The 26,733-nt window shown below is 42.6% G+C and overlaps 1 protein-coding gene across 3 annotated transcripts in view; it reads right to left on the bottom strand.

Annotated features, from left to right (window-relative positions):
• Positions 1 to 4,155: 4,155 nt before the first annotated feature.
• SERPINA10 (serpin family A member 10) overlaps positions 4,156 to 26,733 on the bottom strand; it is a 71,191-nt gene continuing 48,613 nt past the window's right edge. For 2 of the 3 annotated variants that reach the window (XM_053689386.1, XM_053689387.1), the window contains one exon: positions 4,157 to 5,606. In XM_053689386.1, coding sequence (XP_053545361.1) covers positions 5,415 to 5,606 — 192 coding nt within the window. In that variant the 3' untranslated portion in view covers positions 4,157 to 5,414. Of the gene's footprint in view, positions 5,607 to 26,733 lie in introns of all 3 variants that reach the window. The other variant, XM_053689385.1, reaches the window with a different exon arrangement.

The following is a 26,733-nucleotide window of genomic DNA, read 5'->3' as shown; positions in this document are numbered from 1 at the left end:
TTTTCATGATTTTGAAAAGGTGTGCAGCTTGTTTAAAGAGACACACAAGCATTTTATTATTCTACAATTACATGAAGAGAGATAGGCAGCAAACTCCCACAAAGGCGTTAAAGGGACATGAAACACAACATTTTTCCTTTATGATTCAGATTGGACATACAATTTAAAAAAACTTTCCAATTAACTTCTATTTTCCTTTGTTGAAAAACATACCTAGGTAGGTTTCAGAGCAGCAATGCACTACTGGGAGATAGCTGCTGATTGGTGGATTCACATATATACATCTTTGCATTGGCTCACCGAGGCCTAGATTTAGAGTTCGGCGGTAAAAGGGCTGTTAACGCTCCGCGGGCTTTTTTCTGGCCGCACCATAAATTTAACTCTGGTATCGAGAGTTAAAACAAATGCTGCGTTAGGCTCCAAAAAAGGAGCGTAGGGCATTTTTACCGCAAATGCAACTCTCGATACCAGAGTTGCTTACGGACGCGGCCGGCCTCAAAAACGTGCTCGTGCACGATTCTCCCATAGGAAACAATGGGGCTGTTTGAGCTGAAAAAAAACCTAACACCTGCAAAAAAGCAGCGTTCAGCTCCTAACGCAGCCCCATTGTTTCCTATGGGGAAACACTTCCTACGTCTGCACCTAACACCCTAACATGTACCCCGAGTCTAAACACCCCTAACCTTACACTTATTAACCCCTAATCTGCCGCCCCCGCTATCGCTGACCCCTGCATTACAGTTTTAACCCCTAATCTTCCGCTCCGTAAACCGCCGCAACCTACGTTATCCCTATGTACCCCTAATCTGCTGCCCTAACACCGCCGACCCCTATATTATATTTATTAACCCCTAATCTGCCCCCCTCAACGTCGCCGACACCTGCCTACACTTATTAACCCCTAATCTGCCGAGCGGACCTGAGCGCTACTATAATAAAGTTATTAACCCCTAATCCGTCTCACTAACCCTATCATAAATAGTATTAACCCCTAATCTGCCCTCCCTAACATCGCCGACACCTAACTTCAATTATTAACCCCTAATCTTCCGATCGGAGCTCACCGCTATTCTAATAAATGTATTAACCCCTAAAGCTAAGTCTAACCCTAACACTAACACCCCCCTAAGTTAAATATAATTTTAATCTAACGAAATAAATTAACTCTTATTAAATAAATTAATCCTATTTAAAGCTAAATACTTACCTGTAAAATAAATCCTAATATAGCTACAATATAAATTATAATTATATTATAGCTATTTTAGGATTAATATTTATTTTACAGGCAACTTGGTATTTATTTTAACTAGGTACAATAGCTATTAAATAGTTAAGAACTATTTAATAGTTACCTAGTTAAAATAATAACAAATTTACCTGTAAAATAAATCCTAACCTAAGATATAATTAAACCTAACACTACCCTATCAATAAAATAATTAAATAAACTACCTACAATTACCTACAATTAACCTAACACTACACTATCAATAAATTAAATAAACACAATTGCTACAAATAAATACAATTAAATAAACTAGCTAAAGTACAAAAAATAAAAAAGAACTAAGTTACAGAAAATAAAAAAATATTTACAAACATAAGAAAAATATTACAACAATTTTAAACTAATTACACCTACTCTAAGCCCCCTAATAAAATAACAAAGCCCCCCAAAATAAAAAATTCCCTACCCTATTCTAAATTAAAAAAGTTACAAGCTCTTTTACCTTACCAGCCCTGAACAGGGCCCTTTGCGGGGCATGCCCCAAGAAGTTCAGCTCTTTTGCCTGTAAAAAAAAACATACAATACCCCCCCCCCAACATTACAACCCACCACCCACATACCCCTAATCTAACCCAAACCCCCCTTAAATAAACCTAACACTAATCCCCTGAAGATCTTCCTACCTTGTCTTCACCATACCAGGTTCACCGATCCGTCCTGGCTCCAAGATCTTCATCCAACCCAAGCGGGGGTTGGCGATCCATAATCCGGTGCTGAAGAGGTCCAGAAGAGGCTCCAAAGTCTTCATCCTATCCGGCAAGAAGAGGACATCCGGACCGGCAAACATCTTCTCCAAGCCGCATCTTCTATCTTCTTCCATCCGGTGCGGAGCGGGTCCATCTTGAAGCAGGCGACGCGGATCCATCCTCTTCTTCCGATGTCTCCCGACGAATGACGGTTCCTTTAAGGGACGTCATCCAAGATGGCGTCCCTCGAATTCCGATTGGCTGATAGGATTCTATCAGCCAATCGGAATTAAGGTAGGAATTTTCTGATTGGCTGATGGAATCAGCCAATCAGAATCTAGTTCAATCCGATTGGCCGATCCAATCAGCCAATCGGATTGAACTTGATTCTGATTGGCTGATTCCATCAGCCAATCAGAAAATTCCTACCTTAATTCCGATTGGCTGATAGAATCCTTGGATGACGTCCCTTAAAGGAACCGTCATTCGTCGGGAGACATCGGAAGAAGAGGATGGATCCGCGTCGCCTGCTTCAAGATGGACCCGCTCCGCACCGGATGGAAGAAGATAGAAGATGCGGCTTGGAGAAGATGTTTGCCGGTCTGGATGTCCTCTTCTTGCCGGATAGGAGGAAGACTTTGGAGCACCGGATTATGGATCGCCAACCCCCGCTTGGGTTGGATGAAGATCTTGGAGCCAGGACGGATCGGTGATACCTGGATGGTGAAGACAAGGTAGGAAGATCTTCAGGGGATTAGTGTTAGGTTTATTTAAGGGGGGTTTGGGTTAGATTAGGGGTATGTGGGTGGTGGGTTGTAATGTTGGGGGGGGGGGTATTGTATGTTTTTTTTTACAGGCAAAAGAGCTGAACTTCTTGGGGCATGCCCCGCAAAGGGCCCTGTTCAGGGCTGGTAAGGTAAAAGAGCTTGTAACTTTTTTAATTTAGAATAGGGTAGGGAATTTTTTATTTTGGGGGGCTTTGTTATTTTATTAGGGGGCTTAGAGTAGGTGTAATTAGTTTAAAATTGTTGTAATATTTTTCTTATGTTTGTAAATATTTTTTTATTTTCTGTAACTTAGTTCTTTTTTATTTTTTGTACTTTAGCTAGTTTATTTAATTGTATTTATTTGTAGCAATTGTGTTTATTTAATTTATTGATAGTGTAGTGTTAGGTTAATTGTAGGTAATTGTAGGTAGTTTATTTAATTATTTTATTGATAGGGTAGTGTTAGGTTTAATTATATCTTAGGTTAGGATTTATTTTACAGGTAAATTTGTTATTATTTTAACTAGGTAACTATTAAATAGTTCTTAACTATTTAATAGCTATTGTACCTAGTTAAAATAAATACCAAGTTGCCTGTAAAATAAATATTAATCCTAAAATAGCTATAATATAATTATAATTTATATTGTAGCTATATTAGGATTTATTTTACAGGTAAGTATTTAGCTTTAAATAGGATTAATTTATTTAATAAGAGTTAATTTATTTCGTTAGATTAAAATTATATTTAACTTAGGGGGGTGTTAGTGTTAGGGTTAGACTTAGCTTTAGGGGTTAATACATTTATTAGAATAGCGGTGAGCTCCGGTCGGCAGATTAGGGGTTAATAATTGAAGGTAGGTGTCGGCGATGTTAGGGAGGGCAGATTAGGGGTTAATACTATTTATGATAGGGTTAGTGAGGCGGGTTAGGGGTTAATAACTTTATTATAGTAGCGGTGCGGTCCGCTCGGCAGATTAGGGGTTAATAAGTGTAGGCAGGTGTCGGCGACGTTGAGGGGGGCAGATTAGGGGATAATAAATATAATATAGGGGTCGGCGGTGTTAGGGGTAGCAGATTAGGGGTACATAGGGATAACGTAGGTGGCGGCGCTTTGCGGTCGGAAGATTAGGGGTTAATTATTTTAAGTAGCTGGCGGCGATGTTGTGGGGGGCAGATTAGGGGTTAATAAATGTAATATAGGGGTCGGCGGGGTTAGGGGCAGCAGATTAGGGGTACATAAGTATAACGTAGGTGGCGGTCGGAAGATTAGGGGTTAAAATTTTTAATCGAGTGGCGGCGATGTGGGGGGACCTCGGTTTAGGGGTACATAGGTAGTTTATGGGTGTTAGTGTACTTTAGGGTACAGTAGTTAAGAGCTTTATAAACCGGCGTTAGCCAGAAAGCTCTTAACTCCTGCTATTTTCAGGCGGCTGGAATCTTGTCGTTAGAGCTCTAACGCTCACTGCAGAAACGACTCTAAATACCAGCGTTAGAAAGATCCCATTGAAAAGATAGGCTACGCAAATGGCGTAGGGGGATCTGCGGTATGGAAAAGTCGCGGCTGTAAAGTGAGCGTTAGACCCTTTAATCACTGACTCCAAATACCAGCGGGCGGCCAAAACCAGCGTTAGGAGCCTCTAACGCTGGTTTTGACGGCTACCGCCGAACTCTAAATCTAGGCCCGAGTGTGTTAAGCTAGTAGTGCATTGCTGCTCCTTTAATAAAAAATGCCAAGAATCTTGAAAGAAAAATGTGAGGTTTTATGTTCCTTTAATCATATAGTTAAAGTCAACTCTAGATTGGCAATGCACTAGTGGTCCATAGCTGAACACTGGAGCTGAACACTGGTGCTGAACCAATCAGAGACAGGTTATGGTCATACCCACCAATCACCAGCAGTGTTCAGCTCAGGATCAGCAGTGCATTTCTGATCTGGCTGAATTTAACTATTCATTTAACCCCTTTGCTGCGTTAAATTCAATAAAATGTTCTAGCTCATTACAGTATTTTATTATTCTTCCTTCATGTCCCTTTAGTGATGTACTGGTCTGTGGAGGGCAACTGCCCCTATTTTAAAGATAACGTTTATGTGCTTTGCAATTTAGGAGAACTAACTTAAAGGGACAGTAAACACCTTGTAATTACCAGACGTTTCTGTTGTGTTGCTATAGAATAACATATGAGCAGATGCAGATGTTATTAGTTAAAGCCAATTAAGGACAGGTATATAACAGGTTTAGCCTTGAGAAGTTAGTGGGGTACAGTTCTGGGAATGAGAAACTGCTCAATCAGAGCTAAATTACATAAAAACGTAATATAAAATACAGAGCCTACCTAGGTTTACGCTTCTCAAAGAGAACTAAACAAATTTGATACAAGTAAATTGGAACGTTTTAAAATTGCATGCTGTATTTAAACCATGAACGTTTAATTTTGAGTACAACGTTCCTTTCATGCATAAAGAGGTAGCTTGATCAGATTGTAACTGATAATAAGAACAAAAATCTTTATATACTTTAATGGATTTTTTTCTAACCTGTATTTTACAATTGTAATGTAATCTAATAGATTTCCTCTATATCTAACTGATAGGACAGAGATACGTGGTTTAATTGGGGACATTCACTAAGGAACAAATTCTCATTTTGGTGACAGATCTCTGGCTTTTTAAGGCTTTGTTGGATCAATCACTCGGCCAATAAAGAGTAATGATTTGTACGTTTCTTCATATATCATAAAAAGAAACGGATTATTCACTTTGATTGTAGGAGGCAAAGAGAATGCAGTAATTTCTGATCCAGTTGCAGCTGCCGCTTCAGTCCCTTTTTCATCTATATCTATAACAGCTCTTTGTGTTACCTGGGAATTGGGACAAAAGGAAAAAGCAGACAAAACAAATGAGTGGGCAGCAGGTCTTTTGAGAGCTTAATAATAAGACAAATTATATACAATACTTGTGGGTTTGTGAAGAGTGCATATAATATCTGTATGGTTTCTCTCAATATAAAATACGTCTGTGATGAGAAAACAGCACATTGGGTGAAGATGATAGGAATATTTGGTTACAATTCCAATAAATGTGATTATAAAACAAATCCGACTCAAAAATGTGTGCAAAGGAACATAGAACTCTCTCCTATAGATGAACAAACAGCAAACATATCACATGACTGGTGAACCAGAGAAACATAAACGGCTAGATTAAGAGTTTTGTGGTAAGGTAAAAAAGCTGTATTAACAGGTCCTAACGCTGCTTTTTCACTATTACGAGTCTTGCAGGTTTAGGGGCACCGAACACTTCTTTGGCCTTACCGCAAAACGACTTACGTAAACTTCGTAAACCCTTTTTTCTATGGGACTTCCATAGCGCCGGTATTACGAGTCTGTCCTGGTAAGCCAAAAAGTGAGTGGTACACCCTCTACCTCCAAGATCTATAACGCATTCTAAAGTCAGTAGTTATGAGTTTTATGGTACAACGCCGTAGCATAAAACTCATAACTAAAGTGCTAAAAGGTACACTAGCACTAAACTACCTATTAACCCCTAAACCGAGGCCCTCCCGCATCGCAAACACTATAATAAAAATTTTAACCCCTAATCTGCCGCTCCGGACATCGCCGCCACTATAATAAACATATTAACCCCTAAACCTCCGCACTCCCGCCTCGCAAACACTAGTTAAATATTATTAGCCCCTAATCTGCTGCACCTAACATCGCCGCCACCTACATTATACTTATTAACCACTAATCTGCCGTCCCTAACGTCGCCGCCACTATATTAAATGTATTAACCCCTAAATCTAAGTCTGACCCTAACACCCCCTAACTTAAATATAATTTAAATAAATCTAAAGAAAATTACTATAATTAACTAAATTATTCCTATTTAAAACGAAATACTTACCTATAAAATAAACCCTAAGCTAGCTACTATATAACTAATAGTTATATTGTAGCTAGCTTAGGGTTTATTTTTATTTTACAGGCAAGTTTGTATTTATTTTAACTAGGTAGAATAGTTATTAAATAGTTATTAACTATTTAATAACTACCTAGCTAAAATAAATACAAATTGACCTGTAAAATAAAACCTAACCTAAGTTACAATAACACCTAACACTACACTACAATTAAATAAATTAACTAAATTAAATACAATTAAATAAATTAAATTAGCCAAATCACAAACCCCACCCCACTAAATTACAGAAAATAAAAAACAAATTACAGATCTTTAAACTAATTACACGTAATCGAATAGCCCTATCAAAATAAAAAAAGCCCCTCCAAAATAAAAAAAAACCCTAGCCTTAACTAAACTATCAATAGCCCTTAAAATGGCCTTTGGTATTGCCCCAAAGTAATCAGCTCTTTTACCTGTAAAAATACAAACAACCCCCCCAACAGTAAAACCCACCACCCACACAACCAAACCCCAAATAAAAGCCTTACTAAAAAAACCTAAGCTCCCCATTGCCCTGAAAAGGGCATTTGGATGGGCATTGCCCTTAAAAGGGCATTTAGCTATTTTGCAGGCCCAAAACCCTAACCTAAAAAATAAACCGGGAGAAGTCTTCATCCAAGAGGCAAGATGTCCTCAACGAAGCCGACAGAAGTGGTCCTCCAGACGGGCAGAAGTCTTCATACAGATGGCATCTTCTATCTTCATCCTTCTGGAGCGGAGCGGGTCCATCTTCTAGACATCAGACACGGAGCATCCTCTTCAAACGACGGCTTCTTCGTAATGAATATCTCTTTAACTGACGTCATCAAAGATGGCGTCCCTTAGATTCCGATTGGCTGATAGAACTCTATCAGCCAATCGGAATTAATGTAGAAAAAATCCTTTTGGCTGATGCAATCAGCCAATAGGATTGAGCTGGCATTCTATTGGCTGTTCCAATCAGCCAATAGAATGCAAGCTGAATCCTATTGGCTGATTGGATCAGCAAATAGGATTGAAGCTCAATCCTATTGGCTGATTGCATCAGCCAATAGGATTTTTTCTACCTTAATTCCGATTTCTACCTTAATTCCGGCCTGTAGTACCTGCTGCTCTGTAACTTGCCTAAACAGTCTGCTGATTGTATTTGTTGGCCATAATCTGCCTGTATTCCCTGCTGCTCTGTTACTTGCCTATACAGTCTGCTGATTGTATCTGTTGGTCCATAATCTGCCTGTAGTCCCTGCTGCTCTATTACTTGCCTATACAGTCTGCTGATTGTATCTGTTGGTCCATAATCTGCCTGTAGTAGCTGCTGCTCTGTCACCTGCCTATACAGTCTGCTGATTGTATCTATTGGTCCATAATCTGCCTGTAGTACCTGCTGCTCTGTCACTTGCCTATACAGTCTGCTGATTGTATCTGTTGGTCCATAATCTTCCTGTAGTCCCTGCTGCTCTGTTACTTGCCTATGCAGTCTGCTGATTGTATCTGTTGGTCCATAATCTGCCTGTAGTACCTACTGCTCTGTCACTTGCCTATACAGTCTGCTGATTGTATCTGTTGTCCATAATCTGCCTGTAGTACCTACCTCTCTGTTACTTGCCTATAGTCTGCTGATTGCATCTGTTGGTCCATAATCTGCCTGTAGTACCTGCTCTGTTACTTGCCTATACAGTCTACTGATTGTATCTGTTGGTCCATAATCTGCCTATAGTCCCTGCTGCTCTGTCACTTGCCTATACAGTCTGCTGATTGTATCTGTTGGTCCACAATCTACCTGTAGTACCTGCTGCTCTGTTACTTGCCTATACAGTCTGCTGATTTAATCTGTTGGTCCATTATCTTCCTATAGTTCCTGCTGCTCTGTCACCTGCCTATGCAGTCTGCTGATTGTATCTGTTGCTCCATAATGTGCCTGTAGTACCTGCTGCTCTGTTACTTGTATATACAGTCTACAGATTGTATCTGTTGGTCCATAATCTGCCTATAGTCACTGCTGCACTGTCACTTGCCTATACAGTCTGCTGATTGTATCTGTTGTTCCATAATCTGCCTCCAGTACCTACTGCTCTGTCACCTATCTATACAGTCTGCTGATTGTATCTGTTGGTCCATAATCTGCCTGTAGTACCCGCTGCTCCGTTACTTGCCTATACAGTCAGATGATTGTATCTGTTGGTCCATAATCTACCTGCAGTATCTGCTGCTCTGTTACTTGCCTATACAGTCTTATGATTGTATCTGTTGGTCCATAATCTGCATGTAGTGCCTGCTGCTCTGTCACCTGCCTATACAGTCTGCTGATTGTATCTGTAGGTCCATACTCTGCCTGTAGTACCTGCTGCTCTGTCACTTACCTATACAGTCTGATGATTGTATCTGTTAGTCCATAATCTGCCTGTAGTACCTGCTGCTCTGTCACTTGCCTATACAGTCGGCTGATTGTATCTGTTGGTCCATAATCTGCCCGTAGTACCTGCTGCTCTGTCACTTGCCTATACAGTCTGCTGATTGTATCTGTTTGTCCATAATCTGCCTGTAGTCCCTGCTGCTCTGTTACTTGCCTATAAAGGTCTGCTGATTGTATCTGTTGGTCCATAATCTGCCTGTAGTACCTGCTGCACTGTCACCTGCCTATACAGTCTGCTGATTGTATCTGTTGGTCCATAATCTGCCTGTAGTACCTGCTGTTCTGTCACTTGCCTATACAGTAGGCTGATTGTATCTGTTGTCCATAATCTGCCTGTAGTACCTACTGCTCTGTTACTTGCCTATAGTCTGCTGATTGTATCTGTTGGTCCATAATCTTCCTGTAGTACCTGCTGCTCTGTTACTTGCCTATACAGTCTACTGATTGTATCTGTTGGTCCATAATCTGCCTATAGTCCCTGCTGCTCTGTCACTTGCCTATACAGTCTGCTGATTGTATCTGTTGGTCCATAATCTACCTGTAGTACCTGCTGCTCTGTTACTTGCCTATACAGTCTGCTGATTGTATCTGTTGTTCCATAATCTGCCTGTAGTACCTGCTGCTCTGTCACTTGCCTATACAGTCTGCTAATTGTATCTGTTGTTACATAATCTGCCTGTAGTACCTGCTGCTCTGTCAACTATCTATACAGTCTGCTGATTGTATCTGTTGGTCCATAATCTGCCTGTAGTACCTGCTGCTCCGTTACTTGCCTATACAGTCTGATGATTGTATCTGTTGGTCCATAATCTGCCTGTAGTACCCGCTGCTCTGTCACTTGCCTATACAGTCAACTGATTGTATCTGTTGGTCCATAATCTACCTGCAGTATCTGCTGCTCTGTTACTTGCCTATACATTCTTATGATTGTATCTGTTGGTCCATAATCTGCATGTAGTACCTGCTGCTCTGTCACCTGCCTATACAGTCTGCTGATTGTATCTGTTGGTCCATACTCTGCCTGTAGTACCTGCTGCTCTGTCACTTGCCTATACAGTCTGCTGATTGTATCTGTTGGTCCATAATCTGCCTGTAGTACCTGCTGCTCTGTCACTTGCCTATACAGTCTGCTGATTGTATCTGTTTGTCCATAATCTGCCTGTAGTACCTGCTGCTCTGTTACTTGTCTATACAGTCTGCTGATTGTATCTGTTGGTCCATAATCTGCCTGTAGTACCTGCTGCTCTGTCACTTGCCTATACAGTCTGCTGATTGTATCTGTTTTTCCATAATCTGCCTGTAGTCCCTGCTGCTCTGTTACTTGTCTATACAGTCTGCTGATTGTATCTGTTGGTCCATAATCTGCCTGTAGTACCTGCTGCTCTGTTACTTACCTATACAGTCTGCTGATTGTATCTGTTGGTCCTTAATCTTCCGTTATTCCCTGCTGCTCTGTCACCTGCCTATACAGTCTGCTGATTGTATATGTTGGTCCATAATCTGCCTGTAGTACCTGTTGCCTAGTTACTTGCATATACAGTCTACTGATTGTATCTGTTGGTCCATAATCTGCCTATAGTCCCTGCTGCATTGTCACTTGCCTATACAGTGTGCTGATTGTATCTGTAGGTCCATAATCTGTCTGTAGTACCTGCTGCTCGTTTACTTGCCTATACAGTCTGCTGATTCTATCTGTTGGTCCATAATCTGCCCTTTAGTACCCGCTTCTCTGTCACCTGCCTATACAGTCTGCTGATTGTATATGTTGGTCCATAATCTGCCTGTAGTACCTGTTGCCTAGTTACTTGCATATACAGTCTACTGATTGTATCTGTTGGTCCATAATCTGCTTGTAGTAACTGCTGCTCTGTCACCTGCCTATACAGTCTGCTGATTGTATCTGTTGGTCCATAATCTGCCTGTAGTACCTGCTGCTTCGTTACTTGCCTATACAGTCTGCTGATTCTATCTGTTGGTCTATAATCTGCCTGTAGTACCCGCTTCTCTGTCACCTGCCTATACAGTCTACTGATTGTATCTGTTGTTCCATAATCTGCCTCCAGTACCTACTGCTCTGTCACCTATCTATACAGTCTGCTGATTGTATCTGTTGGTCCATAATCTGCCTGTAGTACCCGCTGCTCCGTTACTTGCCTATACAGTCAGCTGATTGTATCTGTTGGTCCATAATCTACCTGCAGTATCTGCTGCTCTGTTACTTGCCTATACAGTCTTATGATTGTATCTGTTGGTCCATAATCTGCATGTAGTACCTGCTGCTCTGTCACCTGCCTATACAGTCTGCTGATTGTATCTGTAGGTCCATAATCTGCCTATAGTCCCTGCTGCTCTGTCAATTTACCTATACAGTCTGCTGATTGTATCTGTTAGTCCATAATCTGCCTGTAGTACCTGCTGCTCTGTCACTTGCCTATACAGTCTGCTGATTGTATCTGTTGGTCCATAATCTGCCTGTAGTACCTGCTGCTCTGTCACTTGCCTATACAGTCTGCTGATTGTATCTGTTTGTCCATAATCTGCCTGTAGTCCATGCTGCTCTGTTACTTGCCTATAAAGGTCTGCTGATTGTATCTGTTGGTCCATAATCTGCCTGTAGTACCTGCTGCACTGTCACCTGCCTATACAGTCTGCTGATTGTATCTGTTGGTCCATAATCTGCCTGTAGTACCTGCTGCTCTGTCACTTGCCTATACAGTCTGCTGATTGTATCTGTTGTCCATAATCTGCCTGTAGTACCTACTGCTCTGTTACTTGCCTATAGTCTGCTGATTGTATCTGTTGGTCCATAATCTTCCAGTAGTACCTGCTGCTCTGTTACTTGCCTATACAGTTTACTGATTGTATCTGTTGGTCCATAATCTGCCTATAGTCCCTGCTGCTCTGTCACTTGCCTATACAGTCTGCTGATTGTATCTGTTGGTCCATAATCTACCTGTAGTACCTGCTGCTCTGTTACTTGCCTATACAGTCTGCTGATTGTATCTGTTGTTCCATAATCTGCCTGTAGTACCTGCTGCTCTGTTACTTGCCTATACAGTCTGCTAATTGTATCTGTTGTTCCATAATCTGCCTGTAGTATCTGCTGCTCTGTCAACTATCTATACAGTCTGCTGATTGTATCTGTTGGTCCATAATCTGCCTGTAGTACCTGCTGCTCCGTTACTTGCCTATACAGTCTGATGATTGTATCTGTTGGTCCATAATCTGCCTGTAGTACCCGCTGCTCTGTCACTTGCCTATACAGTCAACTGATTGTATCTGTTGGTCCATAATCTTCCTGCAGTATCTGCTGCTCTGTTACTTGCCTATACATTCTTATGATTGTATCTGTTGGTCCATAATCTGCATGTAGTACCTGCTGCTCTGTCACCTGCCTATACAGTCTGCTGATTGTATCTGTTGGTCCATACTCTGCCTGTAGTACCTGCTGCTCTGTCACTTGCCTATACAGTCTGCTGATTGTATCTGTTGGTCCATAATCTGCCTGTAGTACCTGCTGCTCTGTCACTTGCCTATACAGTCTGCTGATTGTATCTGTTTGTTCATAATCTGCCTGTAGTACCTGCTGCTCTGTTACTTGTCTATACAGTCTGCTGATTGTATCTGTTGGTCCATAATCTGCCTGTAGTACCTGCTGCTCTTTCATTTGCCTATACAGTCTGCTGATTGTATCTGTTTTTCCATAATCTGCCTGTAGTCCCTGCTGCTCTGTTACTTGTCTATACAGTCTGCTGATTGTATCTGTTGGTCCATAATCTGCCTGTAGTACCTGCTGCTCTGTTACTTACCTATACAGTCTGCTGATTGTATCTGTTGGTCCTTAATCTTCCGTTATTCCCTGCTGCTCTGTCACCTGCCTATACAGTCTGCTGATTGTATATGTTGGTCCATAATCTGCCTGTAGTACCTGTTGCCTAGTTACTTGCATATACAGTCTACTGATTGTATCTGTTGGTCCATAATCTGCCTATAGTCCCTGCTGCATTGTCACTTGCCTATACAGTGTGCTGATTGTATCTGTTGGTCCATAATCTGCCTGTAGTACCCGCTTCTCTGTCACCTGCCTATACAGTCTGCTGATTGTATATGTTGGTCCATAATCTGCCTGTAGTACCTGCTGCTCGTTTACTTGCCTATGCAGTCTGCTGATTCTATCTGTTGGTCCATAATCTGCCTGTAGTACCCGCTTCTCTGTCACCTGCCTATGCAGTCTGCTGATTGTATATGTTGGTCCATAATCTGCCTGTAGTACCTGTTGCCTAGTTACTTGCATATACAGTCTACTGATTGTATCTGTTGGTCCATAATCTGCTTGTAGTAACTGCTGCTCTGTCACCTGCCTATACAATCTTCTGATTGTATCTGTTGGTCCATAATCTGCCTGTAGTACCTGCTGCTCCGTTACTTGCCTATACAGTCTGCTGATTCTATCTCTTGGTCCATAATCTGCCTGTAGTACCCGCTTCTCTGTCACCTGCCTATACAGTCTACTGATTGTATCTGTTGGTCCATAATCTACCTGCAGTATCTGCTGCTCGGTCACCTGCCTATACAGTCTGCTGATTGTATCTGTTGGTCCATAATCTGCCTGTAGTACCTGCTGCTCTGTCACTTGCCTATACAGTCTGCTGATTGTATCTGTTTTTCCATAATCTGCCTGTAGTCCCTGCTGCTCTGTTACTTGTCTATACAGTCTGCTGATTGTATCTGTTGGTCCATAATCTGCCTGTAGTACCTGCTGCTCTGTTACTTACCTATACAGTCTGCTGATTGTATCTGTTGGTCCTTAATCTTCCGTTATTCCCTGCTGCTCTGTCACCTGCCTATACAGTCTGCTGATTGTATATGTTGGTCCATAATCTGCCTGTAGTACCTGTTGCCTAGTTACTTGCATATACAGTCTACTGATTGTATCTGTTGGTCCATAATCTGCCTATAGTCCCTGCTGCATTGTCACTTGCCTATACAGTGTGCTGATTGTATCTGTTGGTCCATAATCTGCCTGTAGTACCCGCTTCTCTGTCACCTGCCTATACAGTCTGCTGATTGTATATGTTGGTCCATAATCTGCCTGTAGTACCTGCTGCTCGTTTACTTGCCTATGCAGTCTGCTGATTCTATCTGTTGGTCCATAATCTGCCTGTAGTACCCGCTTCTCTGTCACCTGCCTATGCAGTCTGCTGATTGTATATGTTGGTCCATAATCTGCCTGTAGTACCTGTTGCCTAGTTACTTGCATATACAGTCTACTGATTGTATCTGTTGGTCCATAATCTGCTTGTAGTAACTGCTGCTCTGTCACCTGCCTATACAATCTTCTGATTGTATCTGTTGGTCCATAATCTGCCTGTAGTACCTGCTGCTCCGTTACTTGCCTATACAGTCTGCTGATTCTATCTCTTGGTCCATAGTACCCGCTTCTCTGTCACCTGCCTATACAGTCTACTGATTGTATCTGTTGGTCCATAATCTACCTGCAGTATCTGCTGCTCGGTCACCTGCCTATACAGTCTGCTGATTGTATCTGTTGGTCCATAATCTGACTGTAGTACCTGCTGCTCCGTTACTTGCCTATACAGTCTGCTGATTCTATCTGTTGGTCCATAATCTGCCTGTAGTACCCGCTTCTCTGTCACCTGCCTATACAGTCTACTGATTGTATCTGTTGCTCCATAATCTGCCTGTAGTACCTGCTGCTCTGTTACTTGCCTATACAGTCTGCTGATTGTATCTGTTGTTCCATAATCTGCCTGTAGTACCTGCTGCTCTGTCACTTGCCTATACAGTCTGCTGATTGTATCTGTTGTTCCATAATCTGCCTGTAGTACCTGCTGCTCTGTCACCTATCTATACAGTCTGCTGATTGTATCTGTTGGTCAATAATCTGCCTGTAGTACCTGCTGCTCGGTCACTAGCCTATACAGTCAACTGATTGTATCTGTTGGTCCATAATCTGCATGTAGTACCTGCTGCTCTGTCACCTGCCTATACAGTCTGCTGATTGTATCTGTTGGTCCATACTCTGCCTGTAGTACCTGCTGCTCTGTCACTTGCCTATACAGTCTGCTGATTGTATCTGTTGGTCCATAATCTGCATGTAGTACCTGCTGCTCTGTCACTTGCCTATACAGTCTGCTGATTGTATCTGTTGGTCCATAATCTGCCTGTAGTACCTGCTGCTCTGTCACTTGCCTATACAGTCTGCTGATTGTATCTGTTTGTTCATAATCTGCCTGTAGTACCTGCTGCTCTGTTACTTGTCTATACAGTCTGCTGATTGTATCTGTTGGTCCATAATCTGCCTTTAGTACCTGCTGCTCTTTCATTTGCCTATACAGTCTGCTGATTGTATCTGTTTTTCCATAATCTGCCTGTAGTCCCTGCTGCTCTGTTACTTGTCTATACAGTCTGCTGATTGTATCTGTTGGTCCATAATCTGCCTGTAGTACCTGCTGCTCTGTTACTTACCTATACAGTCTGCTGATTGTATCTGTTGGTCCTTAATCTTCCGTTATTCCCTGCTGCTCTGTCACCGGCCTATACAGTCTGCTGATTGTATATGTTGGTCCATAATCTGCCTGTAGTACCTGTTGCCTAGTTACTTTCATATACAGTCTACTGATTGTATCTGTTGGTCCATAATCTGCCTATAGTCCCTGCTGCATTGTCACTTGCCTATACAGTGTGCTGATTGTATCTGTAGGTCCATAATCTGTCTGTAGTACCTGCTGCTCGTTAATTTGCCTATACAGTCTGCTGATTCTATCTGTTGGTCCATAATCTGCCTGTAGTACCCGCTTCTCTGTCACCTGCCTATACAGTCTGCTGATTGTATATGTTGGTCCATAATCTGCCTGTAGTACCTGTTGCCTAGTTACTTGCATATACAGTCTACTGATTGTATCTGTTGGTCCATAATCTGCTTGTAGTAACTGCTGCTCTGTCACCTGCCTATACAGTCTGCTGATTGTATCTGTTGGTCCATAATCTTCCTGTAGTACCTGCTGCTCCGTTACTTGCCTATACAGTCTGCTGATTCTATCTGTTGGTCCATAATCTGCCTGTAGTACCCGCTTCTCTGTCACCTGCCTATACAGTCTACTGATTGTATCTGTTGCTCCATAATCTGCCTGTAGTACCTGCTGCTCTGTTACTTGCCTATACAGTCTGCTGATTGTATCTGTTGTTCCATAATCTGCCTGTAGTACCTGCTGCTCTGTCACTTGCCTATACAGTCTGCTGATTGTATCTGTTGTTCCATAATCTGCCTGTAGTACCTGCTGCTCTGTCACCTATCTATACAGTCTGCTGATTGTATCTGTTGGTCTATAATCTGCCTGTAGTACCTGCTGCTCTGTCACTAGCCTATACAGTCAACTGATTGTATCTGTTGGTCCATAATCTACCTGCAGTATCTGCTGCTCTGTTACTTGCCTATACAGTCTTATGATTGTATCTGTTGGTCCATAATCTGCATGTAGTACCTGCTGCTCTGTCACCTGCCTATACAGTTTGCTGATTGTATCTGTTGGTCCATATTCTGCCTGTAGTACCTGCTGCTCTGTCACTTGCCTATACAGTCTGCTGATTGTATCTGTTGGTCCATAATCTGCATGTAGTACCTGCTGCTCTGTCACTTGCCTATACAGTCTGCTGATTGTATCTGTTGGTCCATAATCTGCCTGTAGTACCTGCTGCTCTGTCACTTGCCTATACAGTATACTGATTGTATCTGTTTGTTCATAATCTGCCTGTAGTACCTGCTGCTCTGTTACTTGTCTATACAGTCTGCTGATTGTATCTGTTGGTCCATAATCTGCCTGTAGTACCTGCTGCTCTTTCATTTGCCTATACAGTCTGTTGATTGTATCTGTTTTTCCATAATCTGCCTGTAGTCCCTGCTGCTCTGTTACTTGTCTATACAGTCTGCTGATTGTATCTGTTGGTCCATAATCTGCCTGTAGTACCTGCTGCTCTGTTACTTACCTATACAGTCTGCTGATTGTTTCTGTTGGTCCTTAATCTTCCGTTATTCCCTGCTGCTCTGTCACCTGCCTATACAGTCTGCTGATTGTATATGTTGGTCCATAATCTGCCTGTAGTACCTGTTGCCTAGTTACTTGCATATACAGTCTACTGATTGTATCTGTTGGTCCATAATCTGCCTATAGTCCCTGCTGCATTGTCACTTGCCTATACAGTGTGCTGATTGTATCTGTAGGTCCATAATCTGTCTGTAGTACCTGCTGCTCGTTTACTTGCCTATACAGTCTGCTGATTCTATCTGTTGGTCCATAATCTGCCTGTAGTACCCGCTTCTCTGTCACCTGCCTATACAGTCTGCTGATTGTATATGTTGGTCCATAATCTGCCTGTAGTACCTGTTGCCTAGTTACTTGCCTATACAGTCTACTGATTGTATCTGTTGGTCCATAATCTGCTTGTAGTAACTGCTGCTCTGTCACCTGCCTATACAGTCTACTGATTGTATCTGTTGGTCCATAATCTACCTGCAGTATCTGCTGCTCGGTCACCTGCCTATACAGTCTGCTGATTGTATCTGTTGGTCCATAATCTGACTGTAGTACCTGCTGCTCCGTTACTTGCCTATACAATCTGCTGATTCTATCTGTTGGTCCATAATCTGCCTGTAGTACCCGCTTCTCTGTCACCTGCCTATACAGTCTACTGATTGTATCTGTTGCTCCATAATCTGCCTGTAGTACCTGCTGCTCTGTTACTTGCCTATACAGTCTGCTGATTGTATCTGTTGTTCCATAATCTGCCTGTAGTACCTGCTGCTCTGTCACTTGCCTATACAGTCTGCTGATTGTATCTGTTGTTCCATAATCTGCCTGTAGTACCTGCTGCTCTGTCACCTATCTATACAGTCTGCTGATTGTATCTGTTGGTCCATAATCTGACTGTAGTACCTGCTGCTCCGTTACTTGCCTATACAGTCTGCTGATTCTATCTGTTGGTCCATAATCTGCCTGTAGTACCCGCTTCTCTGTCACCTGCCTATACAGTCTACTGATTGTATCTGTTGGTCTATAATCTGCCTGTAGTATCTGCTGCTCTGTTACTTGCCTATACAGTCTTATGATTGTATCTGTTGGTCCATAATCTGCATGTAGTACCTGCTGCTCTGTCACCTGCCTATACAGTCTGCTGATTGTATCTGTTGGTCCATACTCTGCCTGTAGTACCTGCTGCTCTGTCACTTGCCTATACAGTCTGCTGATTGTATCTGTTGGTCCATAATCTGCATGTAGTACCTGCTGCTCTGTCACTTGCCTATACAGTCTGCTGATTGTATCTGTTGGTCCATAATCTGCCTGTAGTACCTGCTGCTCTGTCACTTGCCTATACAGTCTGCTGATTGTATCTGTTTGTCCATAATCTGCCTGTAGTCCCTGCTGCTCTGTTACTTGTCTATACAGTCTGCTGATTGTATCTGTTGGTCCATAATCTGCCTGTAGTACCTGCTGCTCTGTTACTTACCTATACAGTCTGCTGATTGTATCTGTTGGTCCATAATCTTCCTTTATTCCCTGCTGCTCTGTCACCTGCCTATACAGTCTGCTGATTGTATATGTTGGTCCATAATCTGCCTGTAGTACCTGTTGCCTAGTTACTTGCATATACAGTCTACTGATTGTATCTGTTGGTCCATAATCTGCCTATAGTCCCTGCTGCATTGTCACTTGCCTATACAGTGTGCTGATTGTATCTGTAGGTCCATAATCTGTCTGTAGTACCTGCTGCTCGTTTACTTGCCTATACAGTCTGCTGATTCTATCTGTTGGTCCATAATCTGCCTGTAGTACCCGCTTCTCTGTCACCTGCCTATACAGTCTGCTGATTGTATATGTTGGTCCATAATCTGCCTGTAGTACCTGTTGCCTAGTTACTTGCATATACAGTCTACTGATTGTATCTGTTGGTCCATAATCTGCTTGTAGTAACTGCTGTTCTGTCACCTTCCTATACAGTCTGCTGATTGTATCTGTTGGTCCATAATCTGCCTGTAGTACCTGCTGCTCCGTTACTAGCCTATACAGTCAACTGATTGTATCTGTTGGTCCATAATCTACCTGCAGTATCTGCTGCTCTGTTACTTGCCTATACAGTCTTATGGTTGTATCTGTTGGTCCATAATCTGCATGTAGTACCTGCTGCTCTGTCACCTGCCTATACAGTCTGCTGATTGTATCTGTTGGTCCATACTCTGCCTGTAGTACCTGCTGCTCTGTCACTTGCCTATACAGTCTGCTGATTGTATCTGTTGGTCCATAATCTTCATGTAGTACCTGCTGCTCTGTCACTTGCCTATACAGTCTGCTGATTGTATCTGTTGGTCCATAATCTGCCTGTAGTACCTGCTGCTCTGTCACTTGCCTATACAGTCTGCTGATTGTATCTGTTTGTCCATAATCTGCCTGTAGTCCCTGCTGCTCTGTTACTTGTCTATACAGTCTGCTGATTGTATCTGTTGGTCCATAATCTGCCTGTAGTACCTGCTGCTCTGTTACTTACCTATACAGTCTGCTGATTGTATCTGTTGATCCATAATCTTCCTTTATTCCCTGCTGCTCTGTCACCTGCCTATACAGTCTGCTGATTGTATATGTTGGTCCATAATCTGCCTGTAGTACCTGTTGCCTAGTTACTTGCATATACAGTCTACTGATTGTATCTGTTGGTCCATAATCTGCCTATAGTCCCTGCTGCATTGTCACTTGCCTATACAGTCTGCTGATTGTATCTGTAGGTCCATAATCTGTATGTAGTACCTGCTGCTCGTTTACTTGCCTATACAGTCTGCTGATTCTATCTGTTGGTCCATAATCTGCCTGTAGTACCCGCTTCTCTGTCACCTGCCTATACAGTCTGCTGATTGTATATGTTGGTCCATAATCTGCCTGTAGTACCTGTTGCCTAGTTACTTGCATATACAGTCTACTGATTGTATCTGTTGGTCCATAATCTGCTTGTAGTAACTGCTGTTCTGTCACCTGCCTATACAGTCTGCTGATTGTATCTGTTGGTCCATAATCTGCCTGTAGTACCTGCTGCTCCGTTACTTGCCTATACAGTCTGCTGATTGTATCTGTTGGTCCATAATCTGCCTGTAGTAACTGCTGCTCTGTCACCTGCCTATACAGTCTGCTGATTCTATCTGTTGGTCCATAATCTGCCTGTAGTACCCGCTTCTCTGTCACCTGCCTATACAGTCTACTGATTGTATCTGTTGGTCCATAATCTACCTGCAGTATCTGCTGCTCGGTCACCTGCCTATACAGTCTGCTGATTGTATCTGTTGGTCCATAATCTGCCTGTAGTACCTGCTGCTCCGTTACTTGCCTATACAGTCTGCTGATTCTATCTGTTGTCCATAATCTGCCTGTAGTACCTACTGCTCTGTTACCTGCCTATAGTCTGCTGATTGTATCTGTTGGTCCATAATCTTCCTGTAGTACCTGCTGCTCTGTTACTTGCCTATAAAGTCTACTGATTGTATCTGTTGGTCCATAATCTGCCTATAGTCCCTGCTGCTCTGTCACTTGCCTATACAGTCTGCTGATTGTATCTGTTGGTCCATAATCTACCTGTAGTACCTGCTGCTCTGTTACTTGCCTATACAGTCTGCTGATTTTATCTGTTGTTCCATAATCTGCCTGTAGTACCTGCTGCTCTGTCACTTGCCTATACAGTCTGCTAATTGTATATGTTGTTACATAATCTGCCTGTAGTACCTGCTGCTCTGTCACTTGCCTATACAGTCTGCTGATTGTATATGTTGGTCCATAATCTGCCTGTAGTACCTGCTGCTCCGTTACTTGCCTATACAGTCTGCTGATTCTATCTGTTGTCCATAATCTGCCTGTAGTACCTACTGCTCTGTTACCTGCCTATAGTCTGCTGATTGTATCTGTTGGTCCATAATCTTCCTGTAGTACCTGCTGCTCTGTTACTTGCCTATAAAGTCTACTGATTGTATCTGTTGGTCCATAATCTTCCTTTATTCCCTGCTGCTCTGTCACCTGCCTATACAGTCTGCTGATTGTATATGTTGGTCCATAATCTGCCTGTAGTACCTGTTGCCTAGTTACTTGCATATACAGTCTACTGATTGTATCTGTTGGTCCATAATCTGCCTATAGTCCCTGCTGCATTGTCACTTGCCTATACAGTGTGCTGATTGTATCTGTAGGTCCATAATCTGTCTGTAGTACCTGCTGCTCGTTTACTTGCCTATACAGTCTGCTGATTCTATCTGTTGGTCCATAATCTGCCTGTAGTACCCGCTTCTCTGTCACCTGCCTATACAGTCTGCTGATTGTATATGTTGGTCCATAATCTGCCTGTAGTACCTGTTGCCTAGTTACTTGCATATACAGTCTACTGATTGTATCTGTTGGTCCATAATCTGCTTGTAGTAACTGCTGTTCTGTCACCTGCCTATACAGTCTGCTGATTGTATCTGTTGGTCCATAATCTGCCTGTAGTACCTGCTGCTCCGTTACTAGCCTATACAGTCAACTGATTGTATCTGTTGGTCCATAATCTACCTGCAGTATCTGCTGCTCTGTTACTTGCCTATACAGTCTTATGGTTGTATCTGTTGGTCCATAATCTGCATGTAGTACCTGCTGCTCTGTCACCTGCCTATACAGTCTGCTGATTGTATCTGTTGGTCCATACTCTGCCTGTAGTACCTGCTGCTCTGTCACTTGCCTATACAGTCTGCTGATTGTATCTGTTGGTCCATAATCTTCATGTAGTACCTGCTGCTCTGTCACTTGCCTATACAGTCTGCTGATTGTATCTGTTGGTCCATAATCTGCCTGTAGTACCTGCTGCTCTGTCACTTGCCTATACAGTCTGCTGATTGTATCTGTTTTTCCATAATCTGCCTGTAGTCCCTGCTGCTCTGTTACTTGTCTATACAGTCTGCTTATTGTATCTGTTGGTCCATAATCTGCCTGTAGTACCTGCTGCTCTGTTACTTACCTATACAGTCTGCTGATTGTATCTGTTGATCCATAATCTTCCTTTATTCCCTGCTGCTCTGTCACCTGCCTATACAGTCTGCTGATTGTATATGTTGGTCCATAATCTGCCTGTAGTACCTGTTGCCTAGTTACTTGCATATACAGTCTACTGATTGTATCTGTTGGTCCATAATCTGCCTATAGTCCCTGCTGCATTGTCACTTGCCTATACAGTCTGCTGATTGTATCTGTAGGTCCATAATCTGTATGTAGTACCTGCTGCTCGTTTACTTGCCTATACAGTCTGCTGATTCTATCTGTTGGTCCATAATCTGCCTGTAGTACCCGCTTCTCTGTCACCTGCCTATACAGTCTGCTGATTGTATATGTTGGTCCATAATCTGCCTGTAGTACCTGTTGCCTAGTTACTTGCATATACAGTCTACTGATTGTATCTGTTGGTCCATAATCTGCTTGTAGTAACTGCTGTTCTGTCACCTGCCTATACAGTCTGCTGATTGTATCTGTTGGTCCATAATCTGCCTGTAGTACCTGCTGCTCCGTTACTTGCCTATACAGTCTGCTGATTGTATCTGTTGGTCCATAATCTGCTTGTAGTAACTGCTGCTCTGTCACCTGCCTATACAGTCTGCTGATTCTATCTGTTGGTCCATAATCTGCCTGTAGTACCCGCTTCTCTGTCACCTGCCTATACAGTCTACTGATTGTATCTGTTGGTCCATAATCTACCTGCAGTATCTGCTGCTCGGTCACCTGCCTATACAGTCTGCTGATTGTATCTGTTGGTCCATAATCTGCCTGTAGTACCTGCTGCTCTGTTACTTGCCTATACAGTCTGCTGATTGTATCTGTTGTCCATAATCTGCCTGTAGTACCTACTGCTCTGTTACCTGCCTATAGTCTGCTGATTGTATCTGTTGGTCCATAATCTTCCTGTAGTACCTGCTGCTCTGTTACTTGCCTATACAGTCTACTGATTGTATCTGTTGGTCCATAATCTGCCTATAGTCCCTGCTGCTCTGTCACTTGCCTATACAGTCTGCTGATTGTATCTGTTGGTCCATAATCTACCTGTAGTACCTGCTGCTCTGTTACTTGCCTATACAGTCTGCTGATTTTATCTGTTGTTCCATAATCTGCCTGTAGTACCTGCTGCTCTGTCACTTGCCTATACAGTCTGCTAATTGTATATGTTGTTACATAATCTGCCTGTAGTACCTGCTGCTCTGTCACCTATCTATACAGTCTGCTGATTGTATCTGTTGTTCCATAATCTGCCTGTAGTACCTGCTGCTCTGTCACTTGCCTATACAGTCTGCTAATTGTATCTGTTGTTACATAATCTTCCTGTAGTACCTGCTGCTCTGTTACTTGCCTATACAGTCTACTGATTGTATCTGTTGGTCCATAATCTGCCTATAGTCCCTGCTGCTCTGTCACTTGCCTATACAGTCTGCTGATTGTATCTGTTGGTCCATAATCTGCCTGTAGTACCTGCTGCTCCGTTACTTGCCTATACAGTCTGATGATTGTATCTGTTGGTCCATAATCTGCCTGTAGTAAACGCTGTTCTGTCACTTGCCTATACAGTCAACTGATTGTATCTGTTGGTCTATAATCAACCTGCAGTATCTGCTGCTCTGTTACTTGCCTATACAGTCTTATGATTGTATCTGTTGGATCATAATCTGCATGTAGTACCTGCTGCTCTGTCACCTGCCTATACAGTCTGCTGATTGTATCTGTTTGTCCATAATCTGCCTGTAGTCCCTGCTGCTCTGTTACTTGTCTATACAGTCTGCTGATTGTATCTGTTGGTCCATAATCTGCCTGTAGTACCTGCTGCTCTGTTACTTACCTATACAGTCTGCTGATTGTATCTGTTGATCCATAATCTTCCTTTATTCCCTGCTGCTCTGTCACCTGCCTATACAGTCTGCTGATTGTATATGTTGGTCCATAATCTGCCTGTAGTACCTGTTGCCTAGTTACTTGCATATACAGTCTACTGATTGTATCTGTTGGTCCATAATCTGCCTATAGCCCCTGCTGCATTGTCACTTGCCTATACAGTCTGCTGATTGTATCTGTAGGTCCATAATCTGTATGTAGTACCTGCTGCTCGTTTACTTGCCTATACAGTCTGCTGATTCTATCTGTTGGTCCATAATCTGCCTGTAGTACCCGCTTCTCTGTCACCTGCCTATACAGTCTGCTGATTGTATATGTTGGTCCATAATCTGCCTGTAGTACCTGTTGCCTAGTTACTTGCATATACAGTCTACTGATTGTATCTGTTGGTCCATAATCTGCTTGTAGTAACTGCTGTTCTGTCACCTGCCTATACAGTCTGCTGATTGTATCTGTTGGTCCATAATCTGCCTGTAGTACCTGCTGCTCCGTTACTTGCCTATACAGTCTGCTGATTGTATCTGTTGGTCCATAATCTGCTTGTAGTAACTGCTGCTCTGTCACCTGCCTATACAGTCTGCTGATTCTATCTGTTGGTCCATAATCTGCCTGTAGTACCCGCTTCTCTGTCACCTGCCTATACAGTCTACTGATTGTATCTGTTGGTCCATAATCTACCTGCAGTATCTGCTGCTCGGTCACCTGCCTATACAGTCTGCTGATTGTATCTGTTGGTCCATAATCTGCCTGTAGTACCTGCTGCTCCGTTACTTGCCTATACAGTCTGCTGATTCTATCTGTTGTCCATAATCTGCCTGTAGTACCTACTGCTCTGTTACCTGCCTATAGTCTGCTGATTGTATCTGTTGGTCCATAATCTTCCTGTAGTACCTGCTGCTCTGTTACTTGCCTATAAAGTCTACTGATTGTATCTGTTGGTCCATAATCTGCCTATAGTCCCTGCTGCTCTGTCACTTGCCTATACAGTCTGCTGATTGTATCTGTTGGTCCATAATCTACCTGTAGTACCTGCTGCTCTGTTACTTGCCTATACAGTCTGCTGATTTTATCTGTTGTTCCATAATCTGCCTGTAGTACCTGCTGCTCTGTCACTTGCCTATACAGTCTGCTAATTGTATATGTTGTTACATAATCTGCCTGTAGTACCTGCTGCTCTGTCACCTATCTATACAGTCTGCTGATTGTATCTGTTGGTCCATAATCTGCCTATAGTCCCTGCTGCTCTGTCACTTGCCTATACAGTCTGCTGATTGTATCTGTTGGTCCATAATCTGCCTGTAGTACCTGCTGCTCCGTTACTTGCCTATACAGTCTGATGATTGTATCTGTTGGTCCATAATCTGCCTGTAGTAACCGCTGCTCTGTCACTTGCCTATACAGTCAACTGATTGTATCTGTTGGTCTATAATCAACCTGCAGTATCTGCTGCTCTGTTACTTGCCTATACAGTCTTATGATTGTATCTGTTGGTCCATAATCTGCATGTAGTACCTGCTGCTCTGTCACCTGCCTATACAGTCTGCTGATTGTATCTGTTGGTCCATAATCTGCCTGTAGTCCCTGCTGCTCTTTTACTTGTCTATACAGTCTGCTGATTGTATCTGTTGGTCCATAATCTGCCTGTAGTACCTGCTGCTCTGTTACTTACCTATACAGTCTGCTGATTGTATCTGTTGGTCCATAATCTTCCTTTATTCCCTGCTGCTCTGTCACCTGCCTATACAGTCTGCTGATTGTATATGTTGGTCCATAATCTGCCTGTAGTACCTGTTGCCTAGTTACTTGCATATACAGTCTACTGATTGTATCTGTTGGTCCATAATCTGCCTATAGTCCCTGCTGCATTGTCACTTGCCTATACAGTCTGCTGATTGTATCTGTAGGTCCATAATCTGTATGTAGTACCTGCTGCTCGTTTACTTGCCTATACAGTCTGCTGACTCTATCTGTTGGTCCATAATCTGCCTGTAGTACCCGCTTCTCTGTCACCTGCCTATACAGTCTGCTGATTGTATATGTTGGTCCATAATCTGCCTGTAGTACCTGTTGCCTAGTTACTTGCATATACAGTCTACTGATTGTATCTGTTGGTCCATAATCTGCTTGTAGTAACTGCTGTTCTGTCACCTGCCTATACAGTCTGCTGATTGTATCTGTTGGTCCATAATCTGCCTGTAGTACCTGCTGCTCTGTTACTTGCCTATACAGTCTGCTGATTGTATCTGTTGGTCCATAATCTGCTTGTAGTAACTGCTGCTCTGTCACCTGCCTATACCGTCTGCTGATTCTATCTGTTGGTCCATAATCTGGCTGTAGTACCCGCTTCTCTGTCACCTGCCTATACAGTCTACTGATTGTATCTGTTGGTCCATAATCTACCTGCAGTATCTGCTGCTCGGTCACCTGCCTATACAGTCTGCTGATTGTATCTGTTGGTCCATAATCTGCCTGTAGTACCTGCTGCTCCGTTACTTGCCTATACAGTCTGCTGATTCTATCTGTTGTCCATAATCTGCCTGTAGTACCTACTGCTCTGTTACCTGCCTATAGTCTGCTGATTGTATCTGTTGGTCCATAATCTTCCTGTAGTACCTGCTGCTCTGTTACTTGCCTATAAAGTCTACTGATTGTATCTGTTGGTCCATAATCTGCCTA

This window comes from Bombina bombina, chromosome 1, assembly GCF_027579735.1.
Source record: "Bombina bombina isolate aBomBom1 chromosome 1, aBomBom1.pri, whole genome shotgun sequence".
In the NCBI taxonomy this organism is placed as follows: domain Eukaryota; kingdom Metazoa; phylum Chordata; class Amphibia; order Anura; family Bombinatoridae; genus Bombina; species Bombina bombina.
This window is presented reverse-complemented; position numbering and strand designations above follow the sequence as displayed.